Source organism: Castor canadensis, chromosome 8 (assembly GCF_047511655.1).
Source record: "Castor canadensis chromosome 8, mCasCan1.hap1v2, whole genome shotgun sequence".
Taxonomy (NCBI): Eukaryota; Metazoa; Chordata; class Mammalia; order Rodentia; family Castoridae; genus Castor; species Castor canadensis.
In genome coordinates, this window is record NC_133393.1 from 93,420,610 (window position 1) to 93,433,893 (window position 13,284).

General features: G+C 33.7%; 1 protein-coding gene across 1 annotated transcript; it reads left to right on the forward strand.

The window, feature by feature from the left end:
• Window positions 1-1,261: 1,261 nt before the first annotated feature.
• Window positions 1,262-2,209, forward strand: LOC141425527 (olfactory receptor 6C6-like). The gene has a single exon (XM_074081758.1). The coding sequence runs from the start codon at window positions 1,262-1,264 to the stop codon at window positions 2,207-2,209; it is 948 nt and encodes a 315-aa protein (XP_073937859.1).
• Window positions 2,210-13,284: the final 11,075 nt, after the last annotated feature.

Consider the following 13,284-nt stretch of genomic DNA (forward strand, 5'->3'; position numbering starts at 1 on the left):
ATCATTTTTCTAAATGTAGCTTAAGCACTATTAATCACACTGTTACTTTTCCGTAGAGATCTTTTTGTTCCATTCAGACATGATATGAGACAGAGGATAACAAAGACAAAAGATACAAAAGACATAGTGTTTATTGGAGTATGTTTGACTGTTGAACCACCTTTGAAAGTTGTTATGTTTTTGCTTCTTAATTGCTTTCTAAGCACCACTTAAGTCTGTTCACCTGGGTGCATACTCCCTTTAAACACACATGTGCTTTTTTTTCTCCATTATTGTTGTGCTGTGTGGGGGTACATTATGACATTTACAGATATTCTTACAGTGTATCAACCATATCATACTTGAATTCACCCTTTCTGTTGCTTTCCTTTTATGCCTTCCTCCCCTGATTCATGGAACAGTTTCAACAGTTACCATTTTTGCTTTTGCTTGCATGTGTACACACTTTTTGCACTGTATTCACTTTCCTGACCCTTTCCCCACCACCTCCTCCATCCCACTGGTGCCAACCCTCCCCTTTGGACATACGCTTTTTCCTTTGGAATTTTTCCTCCTTGGAAATTTCGTATAGTATATAGCAATCTCTAAATTACTAGTTACTATGACTGCAGGGAATAAGACCACTTCCTATAATCACTGTGTTAATCAAGTGTGAACTTGAGATATTAGATAAGGTAAAAAATTAAAATATATCAATCATTCTGGGTACTGATGCCTCATTCTTGTAACCTTAACTACTTGGGAGACTGAGATCAGGCGGATAATGGTTCAAGGTCAGCCAGGAAAATAGTTCATTACATCTCATTTCCAAAATAAACAGACAAAAATGGGCTGGAGATGCGGCTCAAGTAGTAGAACTCCTGCATGCAAGCACAAAGCCTTGAGTTCAAATCCTAATCCCACCAAAAATAAAATTAATCATTTGAACAACATATTGGGATATAGAAGGTGAAAGATGGAACATAGATTAACACTAGTCAGATTAATGGTTTACATTTCACAACTAATCTCCTTCCTGTAAATTGGTTAAGTAGGACTTACTCAACTGTGAATAAGTGAAGAATCTCTGTATTCCTACGAACATACTAATGGAGTGGAGGATATGTCCACTGTGATGAAATCTAGGTTGATTGTGAAAACATTTGTGCAGTGGTAAGTTTCTGAATATGGAAGTTTGTATGACTATAAAAGAAGAAATGTTTTTCTTATATGTGATACTACTTTTTATTTTTTTAAATAGATTTCATAGGACAGAGGAGAAATGAAGAACCAATCAATGGAAATGGACTTTATTTTGCTTGGACTGACAGATGACCCTCAGCTACAAATTGTGGTTTTCCTGTTTCTGTTTTTCAATTACATCTTGAGCCTGATGGCAAACTCAGTCATCATTCTGCTCACACTGCTGGATCCCTGCCTCAAGACTCCAATGTATTTCTTCCTTCGAAATTTCTCCTTCTTAGAAATTTCATTCACAACAGTGGGCATCCCACGGTTCTTTATAAGCATTCTCACTGGCGACAAAAGAATTTCCTACAATGGATGTGCAACCCAATTATTCTTCTTTTTTGTATTAGGACTCACTGAATTTTACCTTCTGGCTGCCATGTCCTATGACCGCTATGTTGCCATCTGCAAACCCCTGCATTACCCTATCATTATGAACAGCAAAGTATGTCAGCAACTTGTGCTCAGCTCCTGGGTAATTGGATTCTTACTTATTCTTCCTCCTATGGTCTTAGGACTCCAGCTGGATTTCTGTGCATCCAGAACAATTGATCACTTCATATGTGACACTTCTCCTGTCTTGCAGCTCTCTTGCACAGATACACATCTCTTAGAATTGATGGCTTTTGTTTTAGCTGTGACAACACTGGTCATCACATTGTTTTTAGTGACACTCTCCTACACATTCATCATCAAAACCATTCTAAAATTCCCTTCTGCTCAGGAAAGAACAAAGGCTTTTTCTACCTGTTCTTCACATATGGTTGTCATCTCCATTACTTATGGGAGTTGTATCTTTATGTACATGAAGCCATCTGCAAGGGAAAGGGTGACTTTCACTAAAGGTGTAGCTGTGCTCTATACTTCTGTGGCCCCTTTACTAAACCCTTTCATTTACACTCTAAGGAACCAGCAGGTAAAAGAATCTTTCAAGCATATGCTTCAGAGATTTCGTTCTTTTCCAAAGAAAGGAAAAATTTAGACATGAACAGCATGCTATTTGACCTTGATGAGAAAATTACATAGCAAATCATTAGTTACATTGTTTCTGATCTATGGCATTTTTCTCTTGAATAGTTATATAATACTAGCTTTACTAATATGCTCTACAGTCTTCTTTCTGAATGTATCTTCCTAACTTCTAGGAGCAAACAGCTTTTTTCAGTTAAGATTATTAGAGTCTGTCTTTATCTAGTAATCTCTCTTTTCATAAATGATAGTTTTGTATAATGAATGTTTTATTTAATGAATGTCTTATTTAAGTGAATCTTGCTGCATGTGTTCATTGATGAGCATTTCCTTTGCTTGAGTATTCTACACTGCTAAAATATCAGAGACAAACGCAGAATATAGAAATTATATAATGTAATTGAGATTGTCATAGAAAACTAGAAGAAAATCTGAGTAAAGATCAAAGGAGCCTTTCAAGAGAGATCATCACTTTTGATGGACCTAGAGAGGTGAGTAAGGCAAGGAAAGATTCAAAGATGTTGTTATGAGAGGTATGACATGTGCAAAGGAATTTAGATTCTACTGGAAATTTTCTCTTGTAGAGTTTTAATAATTTAGAAAAAGTTATTTGTAAATATAATTAGTCATCATTTGGGGTAAAAATAATTGAAATCCAGGCTTTGATTCTAATTACCTATTTTTTATATTTATTCATTTATTCATATATGTATACATTGTTTGGGCCATTTCTCCACACTGACTCCTGCTCCCTCCCCTTTCTCCCACCCCTCTTGCTTCCAGGCAGAACTTTTTCTGCCCTCTTCTACAATTTCATAGAAGAAAATATATAAGCAATACTAAGAAAGACATAGAATTTTTGCTAGTTTGAGATACAGATAGCTACAGAGAGACTCCTAGCATTGCTTCCATGCACTTGTGTATTACCACCTGAATTGGTTCATCTCTACCAGACCTCTTCACAACTTCCTGGTCACCTTCCCATAGTGGCCTCTGTCATTTTAAGGTTACTATATTGCTTTGTAGACTTTGAATCCTAGAAGTGATGCTAATTCATGGAAAAGATTCAACCTATTCATTGATGTCTTAGTATGGGGAAACTATCATATATTCATTACAATTTATAAATTATAATTTTCTACTCAATTCTGCTTGTGCCAGTTTTCACAAATTAATTATAAATAACTTACATAAAATTGAATACAATTGTTTTACATCAATACATTGGACAAATACACACACCTGCATAACTATAGACAGCATTACAATGAATTGTTCCTTTGCCTCTTTCTAGTCACTACATGTCACCATCTCGCCTCCACCTGCCCATAAATTAAAGTATTCAATGTGCGATTTTCAATCAGTATAGACTAGGCTTGAGTTTACTGGAATTTCATAAGAAACCATACTTTGAACTTTGTCTGGCTTTTTTGCTCAGCATAATAATTTTGACTTTTCCCATGCTGTTACTTGAATCTGCAGCTAATTTCTCCTGCTGACTTGATTTAGGCACATGACCTGTGCTGTTGTCATAGCTTGCTTTCTCTCCCTTATTCCAATACTTTGGTATTTTCATTCTCTGAGGAACCTCTCCACAAGACTGAATCATGTTTTCTTGATCATGTGAAAAGTGAGTGCATCAAAATCCCAATCTCTGAAAGCCTCTATACTTCCCTAATGTCCTTTTGAAATAAACTGTGTGCCAAACAAGAATGCATAGGGAGAAGTTGTCTTGAAGATTCCAGTTCTCAATTTCCATTCCTCAGGCAGAAGGTCTTAAATATTAACCCTAGATGAGAAGAAGCAGGATTCTTGTGGAGGAATCTATTCTCCATTCTGTTGCTCCATTAAGATTCTACTTCAGCTGAAAATGATTTTATACAATCTTCTTGCTTTTATCTTCAACAGGTTCCAAAATCCTAGGTCTCCAAAGTCTGATTGGTCATGATAGATTATTGAGGAAACTAATGCTAAGGACTTCAGGTTACAGCCTTTCTGGGAGGGTGCAGGAAATGCTACTGGGGAATGATAGTGAATTTTAGTTATTTTTGGCAGAGTGCTCACCAATAGTCTCAGTAGTAAGTAGGTGGTTCTCAAACACTTAGATAAATGCTGCTATGAATGTCACATTAACTCACCAGCCTGACTATGAAGATCTCTGGAGGCTCTCCTCCTCCTTCTACTTCCAAATTTCCACAAAGTCCTCTCATTAACAAATTAGAACACAGGAGAAGGACATTCTGGGAAATGTCCTCCCAGCTCTATTCTATTCTGAAGAACAAGTAAGAAGGTCATATATGATGTTAGTTTGCCACCATAAAATTTAATGCAGGTTCTTTGAAAATAACCAAAGCCATTATCTCAGGAATTGCAAATCACTGCTTCTCAAAGAATGATGCCAGTGTTGCGGAGAGGTTGGGTGAAGTAAGATGCATTTTTATATTGTTCAATTAGCCCACATTATGTTTTGCAATTCCTGGCCATTATGAAGGCTTACTTCCATGAAATCCATTCGGGTTACTTCAGAACCAAGAACTGTATTTTTACAAAGCATGATTCTAGAGGGCACGATCAATACTTTGATGGGGGGGGAACAATTAGAATAAAGGTCACCCAACATAAAAAATAATATTTTAATTTTTGAGGTAATATTTTAATTTTTAAGCTCTGTATTTGTCCTAAGGAGAAGAAGGCATATACTTCAATTTGCAATTCTTCTTGACAAATTATTTTCATTCAGCCAATCTCAGACCCTGGGAAGAAAATTATTCTCATTTGTTCATTCATCCATTCATTGGCTCAACAAATGGAGGTCTGAGAACTCATAACATTTATAGACATGACATACATGATCCTGGAAAGGAAATGTTTATATTTATATTGATTGTAGAGATGGTATAAACAAAAGGGTATTGCTGCAAGTATGTATTTAGATATTAAGATATATAATAGAGCTTGCTAAGTATTTGGAAGGCCAGTGAGGCCTAGCATTACTGCACTAGGCAGCCCAAATCCATTAACTGTAGGGGATTTAAGTTTCAATAAGCTGCAAGTTAAATATTCTCTCTAGTCCAAAAAAGACAATGGGAATTGGTGATCTTGGCAAATGCTTTTCCTTTGCTGTATGGTTTCATAAATTATAAGCAGGCTTAATATTTTTGTAGTTAAACTAATTTTAATGTTTTATCCTTAAATTAATAAAATGATCTAAAGGAGGTTTATTCTTTTAATGATCTTGACAATAATGCTGCTTTTTGGGAGAATGAAATACTTAAATATGAAGCTTTCAGAAGAAACTAAAGATGAAAAACCAGGAATAAATAGAAGGCAAGAAAAAATTTAATAATCTTAGAAGTTACTCAGAATTATTCAGTGATAACAACAGTAATCATGCTTTTACTAATAAATAAAAATTACAAATGTGAATGTTAAATGAGAATTTCAAGCTGCCTATGAATGGCTATAGAAATCCAAATGCAAGGAATAGCATATCAGATTCTAAATACAGTCATCTAAGAAGGGTATGCATTGACCTTATACTCACAAACAAAGGAAGGGGAATGAAGACATGATGTGATTCCTGAAGTGAGGTTAATGGAAGAAATACCTGTACAAGAAAATGTATGTTTCTTGACTGGAGATTGACTGAATTTCTGAATGTACAAATCCACACTAGTGCTGCCAGAGGAGAGGAGTCTGATTTTTTCTTCTAGGACAGAATTACTCAACACAAATTTGCAAGTGGAAGGGAACTAGAATTGTGAGACTTTGTCTTTGAAAATGATTATAACTGATACTACATTGACTTGAAACAACACTGGGTTTTTATTATTTATATAATTTTTTAAAACGGTGTGTATGGAAGAAAACACATACATATGTAGTAGTTCTTTATCATTCATTTGGGGCCAAACACTTTAAAATATTTGTTGGATTGTGGAATATATTAAAGTGCATATATTTTAAGCAGACAATGTGATAGGTTTTGACATATATAAAATATTTCACATAGTATAAGAATAATGTAAAGTGGAACCATCAAGATAATGAACATAAAGATATGAAAATATCTATCACTGCCAAAACCTCCTAAAACAACATTGTAATCCCTCTTATCCCTTCTCTCCATCATCCTTCAGCAATGCTTTATGTGACTGTAGATTAATTTTCAATGTCTAAGATATTAAATGAGTGGAATAATGTATTATTCTTTAAAACAGGTTTTTCCATCCCCTCTATTTTTTGGGATTCATCCAGGGAATTGCTGCATGGATAATTTACTTCTTATTGCCTACCACTACATTGTACTTGTAAATGTAAATGGATTTAAAAGGTTTGGTACAATAAAATAGAATTGTGTGTCTTATATTTGGTTAGTAAATCTAAACCCATTATAAACATTTGACTATAAATTTTTATGTGTCTATTTGCTTTCATGTTTTCTGGATTAAATACCCTGGAATGTAATGGGATAGTTTTATTTTTCTAAATGTTTAACCTTTAAAGAAAGTGTCAAACGAGTTTCTAAAATGGTAATATAATCTTACATTCACACCCACAGTGTATGAGAGTTTCAGGGGCACATATCCTTACCAATACTTGTCATAGCAAGTATTTTTTATTTTTTAAACATTGTAAAGGGTGTGTAGTTCTATGTCAACATAATTATAATTTCACTTCTCTAATGACTGAAAATGGTGATCATCATTTCTATGTTTATTTGCCATTTTTATCTTAAATCAGTCCATTTTTATCTTCATCATTTTTATATGTTGACATTTAATATGTATTCTAGATTCAAGTACTTTACCAGATTTGTGCTATTCAAATATTTTTCTTCTCATGGCTTGTCTTTTCATTCACAGAATAATGTCTTTTGAAGACTATAGTTTCCTAATATTTCCTTGTTCATCATAACATTTCATTTTCTTTGTCAAGACCACAAATATTTTCTATTATGTTTTTATTTTGAAATTTTTTGCCTTTGTATAATCTTATAACTACGACTTATTTGAGTTGAGTCCTGAATAGTGTGAATTGTTGATCATGGATGATATCTTGCTCACATATAGCTAATTTTCAGGGATTATTCCTTGAAAGATATCCAGAGAGAACAAAAATGTATCAGCCCTGAAATCTTGATAGTTCTAAGATTTATAAAATGTAATCTTTACAAAGTAATTTTTATTTCTTGCTGAATGTATTTTTAAACCTGTGCAAAAACATAATATACAGAGACCCTTAAGTCTTGGTTGTCTTTCAGCTAGTACATTCCATCTGAGCATGTAGGAAAGGGTATGAACTAAAACAAAGTACATGGAATAAGACCAAGATAGAAAGAATGAGCAAAAAACCTGATGTTAGCATGAAATTCCTTCTGAAAACTGATAATTGTTTACAAAATGATAATTATACTTGGAATTGTTGGGAAGATTACCAGTGTACATCATGTTTTTAAATTTTTTCAAGATGCATATTTGATCCTGTGATTGAAAGAGAATTATAAAATCAATCATAATCTTTAAGAATATCAGCTTTATGTTTATTATGTTGTTATAAATATTACTTCATAATTTACTAGCAATGTAGCATAAAACTGAGCACAAAATTGAACACAAACTGATAATATATTAACATAGTTAAAAAGAAAAGTACTATTCTTCCTTTGTCTATAATTCATGAAACTAGAAGATGCCTAAAGAGATATGATGTTAGCAATCATTGGTCAATAAAAATTCAAACTAATTTTGTTGATTCAAATGACTTTGAAATATCACAGTAAAAATGATGAGGAAGATGATGATGCCAAAATGAATATATGTTAATGGTCCTATAGAAAAAATCTTATATCTCTCAAAACTTATATGGCCTGGAAAAGTTATTTGAAATTATGGTTTCTGAGTTAATTCAGAAGAAAGATGAATATATGGCAATCAAAATGACACTTTAATTTTACATATGAAAATATAAATCAGGCTTTCCAAAGGTGGTAATTTATAGAAGGAATGAAGAAGAATTAATGCTTATACTAAAATCAGGCTATTTCAGATGGTGAAAAATTAAATCTCACATAATAAGATTTCAAATTTTGTATCTGTCTCTCTATTTCTCTTCTTTCTTTGTCTCTGTGTTTCTTTCTCCCTACAGTCATTTCATCCAGATTGATAAATGTTACATTATAATCAAATTAAAATGTGAATGTGAATTATTTCTTTAGTGGACATCAAAAAATCTCTCTTTTATGAAGAAAATTAAAACTTTTCAGAATTGCTACACATTGTGGAATAAAATGATTGTGGTAAAAGGAATGATTTCTCCAAATTGCATGCACTTCTATGAACATGTGGAGTCCACTCTTGGGATGTTCAGTTGAAAATGTTCAAGGGGAGTAAACTTACCAAGGATATGAGACTATAACTCTCGTAATATATTTAGCTAGGGAATATTCCTTAATATAGTTTCTGGAAAAGTAAGTGGGTTAAGTTTCAGGGGCTAATATGAGAATATCCATTCACATGTTGCACTCCAAACAGAGTGAGGATTCTGTGTTAGAGAAAATTCAAATATCTAGGAATGGTCGGATATGGCAGGAAACTCCATAATTGCATATAATAAGTGCATTATATTACATTATTTAATAAAATATTCCAGATTTACAAACTAGAACATTTGTAATAAGCTGTGCTTAAGACCCGGTATTATGATTCATAAAGCTCAACTTAGATAAAATAACGTAAAAATAATTTGGATTTGGCTTTATGAAAGTATTATCAGGCAAATATTTTAAAAAATATTTCTGGTGATCTGGGAAACCCAGGAACCTTGATGTTACGAGGAGTTGGGAGGACTGTAAGGAAGAGAAGTAGGGGGAGGTTGGGGTAAATGTATGATGTCAAAGCATTTCTCTATTGGATAAGTGGATAACTTAAGGGACTGCAAAAATATTAGAAACTAATTTACACATCAATATCTATTGAACCAGAAAGGCAGCAGAAAACAGGTATAACAGTAAGTCATCTTAAAATGTCTGTATCTTGTTCAATCTTGGCCAATGCAACATCCATATATTCATTGGTTAATATGGTTATATGGGTAATTACATATTTAGGAACTTTCTGTGTTCTTGAGAAGTTTTATGAGATGATTATAAACAAATTCTTTGACACTGTGAGTGGAAAGAATTACAATCATTTGATTATCTTTACAGTCTAAAAGGTTAATTAAATCAAAGACCAAACTTCTGATGCATGGACATTAGAAGAAGAAGAGATTCAACTTAATAGCATGAAACACTATTTAATAAAATAATATCAGAAAATTCCCTGAGTCTTGGGAAAAAGAGAAACAACCAAGCAGACAACCCTTTTAGAATATTACACAAACAAGACCAGAAAAGAACCACTCCACACTATACTATAGTTAAAACTCAAGTGTGTAGAACAAAGAAAGACTATCCCAAATTGCAAGAGAGAAGTGCCATGTTACTTATGTGGCAAAACTGTGAGAATAATATCAAATTTATCAAGAGGAACTCTAAAAGTCAGAAGGGCATGTAATTATGTACTTCAGGCTCTGAAAGAAAATAACTGTCATTGTTGATTATGGTATCCAGAAAAGCTAGCATTCATAAATTAAAGGAGAAATAAAAAATGACTTTCCATGATAAATAGAACCAAAGGAATTTAGACCTTAAATATAGTACAGCAGAAGATTCTTAAAATAATTCTACACATGGAAAAGGAAAATGAATGCAATCTAGAGAACGTGGTAAGGAAATCTTGTTAGAAAAGTAGATAAGCAAATGAGAATGGGGAAAGAATAAAACGTTGCAAAACTAAAGACAATCAGAATTGGTAAATACCTTTTGGTAATAGCTCCATATGTTAAAGGTCTCAATTCTCCAACTAAAAGTTACAGACTGGCAGACTGGGCCAATAATAATCAAGATCCAATTATCTCTTGTCTGTAAGAAGCTCACTTAACTGGCAAAGATAAACAGAGCCAGAAGTAAAAGGATGGAAAAGAAACTCTAAGGCAATGGAACCAAAGTAAATAGGAGTAATTATATTTGTATCTGAGAAAGCAGACTTCTATACAAAATTAGTCAAAGGAGACAAAAAGATCACTTCATATTGATAAGGAGAACAATCCATCAGGAGGATATAACAATTTTAAAGATACATGCACTGAATGTTGGCACATTTAATTTCATATAACATGATTGGAAATAAAGGCATAGGTTGACTCCAACAAACAAGAAAACATGCAAACAATTGGAAACTGAACAACACATTGCTCAATGATCACTGGGTCATTGATAAAATAAAAGGAAATTAAAAGGTTCTTGGAAGTTAATGAAAATGAAAAAATGACCTACCAGAACCTATGGGACATGGCAAAGGCAGTCCTAAGAGGAAAGTTTATAGCCATGAGTGCATATATTAAAAGGACAGAAATATCTCAAATCAATGACCTAATATTACACCCCAAACTCCTAGAAAAACAAGAACACTGAAATCCCAAAACAAGCAGAAGGTGAGAAATAATAAAAATAAGGGCTGAAATTAATGAAATAAACAAAAAAAACACACAAAGATTAAATGAAACAAACAGCTAGTTCTTTCAAAAAATAAATAAGATTGACAAACCCCTGGCAAAGCTGACTAATATGAAGAGAGAAAAAACCCAAATCCATAAAATCAGAAATGCAAAAGAGGGGATAACAACAAACACCACAGAAATAGAGGGAATCATCTGAGAGTACTTTGAGAAATCACATTCCAATAAGCTTTAAAAGCTAGAATAAATGGACAAATTTCTAGATACTTATAACCAGCCAAAATTGAACCAAGAGGATATTAATCACATGAATAGACTTATAACAAAAAATGAAACTGAAGCAGCAGTAAAGAGTCTCCCAAAAAGGAAAAGTTTAGGACCTGATGGATTCACTGCTGAATTCTATCAGAGCTTTAAAGAAAAACTAGTACCAACTATTCTTAAACTTTTCTTTTTTTTTTAAATTTTATTTTACTTCATATGTGCATACAAGGCTTGGTTAAACTTTTCCATGAAATAGAAAGGGAAGGAACACTGCCTATCTCATTTTATGAAGCCAGCATACATTCATCCCAAAACCAGACAAAAATACCTTCAAAAAGGAGAACTATATGCCTATTTCCTTAATGAACATTGATGCAAAAGTCCTCAATAAAATCCTGGCAAACTGAATTCAACAGCATCAGAACAATCATTCACCATGACCAAATCAGCTTCATCCCAAGGATGCAGGGTTGGTTCAAAATACACAAATCTATGAGTGTAATACAGCACATTAATAGAAGCAACACAAAAACCACTTGATCATCTCAGTAGACGCAGAAAAAGCCTTTGATAGGATCCAACACCACTTCATGATGAAAGCTCTAAGAAAACTAGGAATAGAAGGAAAGTACCTCAACATTGTAAAGGCTATATATGACAAACATACAGCCAACATTATATTTAATAGAGAAAAACTGAAACCATTTTCACTAAAATCAGTAATGAGACAAGTGTGCCTACTATTTATTCCCACTCCTACTCAACGTAGTCCTGGAATTCCTAGCAAGAGCAATTAGGCAAGAAGAAGAAATAAAAGGAGTACAAATAGACAAAAAATGGTTAAAATATCCCTATTTGAAGATGACATGATCCTATATCTTACAGACCCAAAACACTCTACCCCAAAACTCCTAAACACCATTAACAATTTCAGCAAGGTGGCAAGATATAAAATCAACTTACAAAAATCATTAGCTTTTCTATACAGCAACAACAAACAATTTGAGAAAAATATATGGAAACAGTTCCATTTACTGTAGTCTCAGAACAAATCAAATACCTAGGAACACCTAACACCTGACATGACCTCTACAAGGAGAACTACAAACCCCTGAAGAAAGTGATTGAGGAAGAGTGCAGAAGGTGGAAAGATTTTCCATGCTCATGGATTGGTAGAATTAACATTGCAAAAATGGCTATACTACCAAAAGCAATCTGATTGCTCAATGCAATTCCCATCAAAGTCCCAATTACATTCATCACAGAGATTCAAAAATCTACCTTAATGTTCATTTAGAACACAAGAGACTGTGAATAGTCAAGGCAATACTCAGCAAAAAAGGCAATTCTGGAAGTATCACAATACCCGACTTCAAACTATATTACAAAGCAGTAGCAACATGGTTGTGGCACAAAAACAGACATGAAGACCAATGGAACAGAATACTGGACCTGGATATGAATCCACACAGCTATGCCCACCTTATTTTTGACAAGGCACCAAAGACATACGATGGAGAAAAGACAGCCTGTTCAATAAATGTTGCTGGAAAAAGTGGTTATCTGCCTGTAAAAAACTGAAACCAGATCTACGTTTATCACCCTGTACTAGTATCAAGTCAAAATAAATCAAGTACCTTAATATCAGACCTGAAACTCTGAAGTTAATACAGAAATGAGCAACGAATACTCTCCAAGCAGTAGGTATAGGCAAGGACTTCCTCAATAGAACCCCAGCAGCTTAGCAACAAAGAGAAAGGATGGACAAATGGGACTTCATAAAATTAAAAAGCTTCTACACAACGGAAGTACTGGTGTCTAAACAGAAGAGAGCACCCATAGAGTGAGCGAAAACATTTCCCTGGTATACATCAGATAAAGAACTGATAACCAGAATATACAGGGAGCTCAAAAAACTAAACTCCCCCCAAATCAATTAACCAATGTAGAAATGGTCAACTGAACTAAACAGAAATTTTTCAAAAGAAAAAATTCATATGGCCAAAAAATACATGAAAAAATGTTTACCATCCCTGGCCATAAAGGAAATGCAAATCAAAGCCACACTAAGATTCCACCTCACCCCTGTTAGAATAGCTGTCATCAAAAACACCACCAGCAACAGGTGTTGGTTAGGATGTGGGGAAAAAGGAACCCTTGTACACTGCTGGTGGGAATGCAAGCTACTGCACCTACTGTAGAAAAAAATATGGAGGATTCTTAAAAACTAAGCATAGATCTGCCATATGATCCAGCAATCCCACT

Bases quoted from the DNA above. Each gene is read 5' to 3' on its own strand.
- LOC141425527 (XM_074081758.1), top strand. From the start codon at position 1,262: ATGAAGAACCAATCAATGGAAATGGACTTTATTTTGCTTGGACTGACA.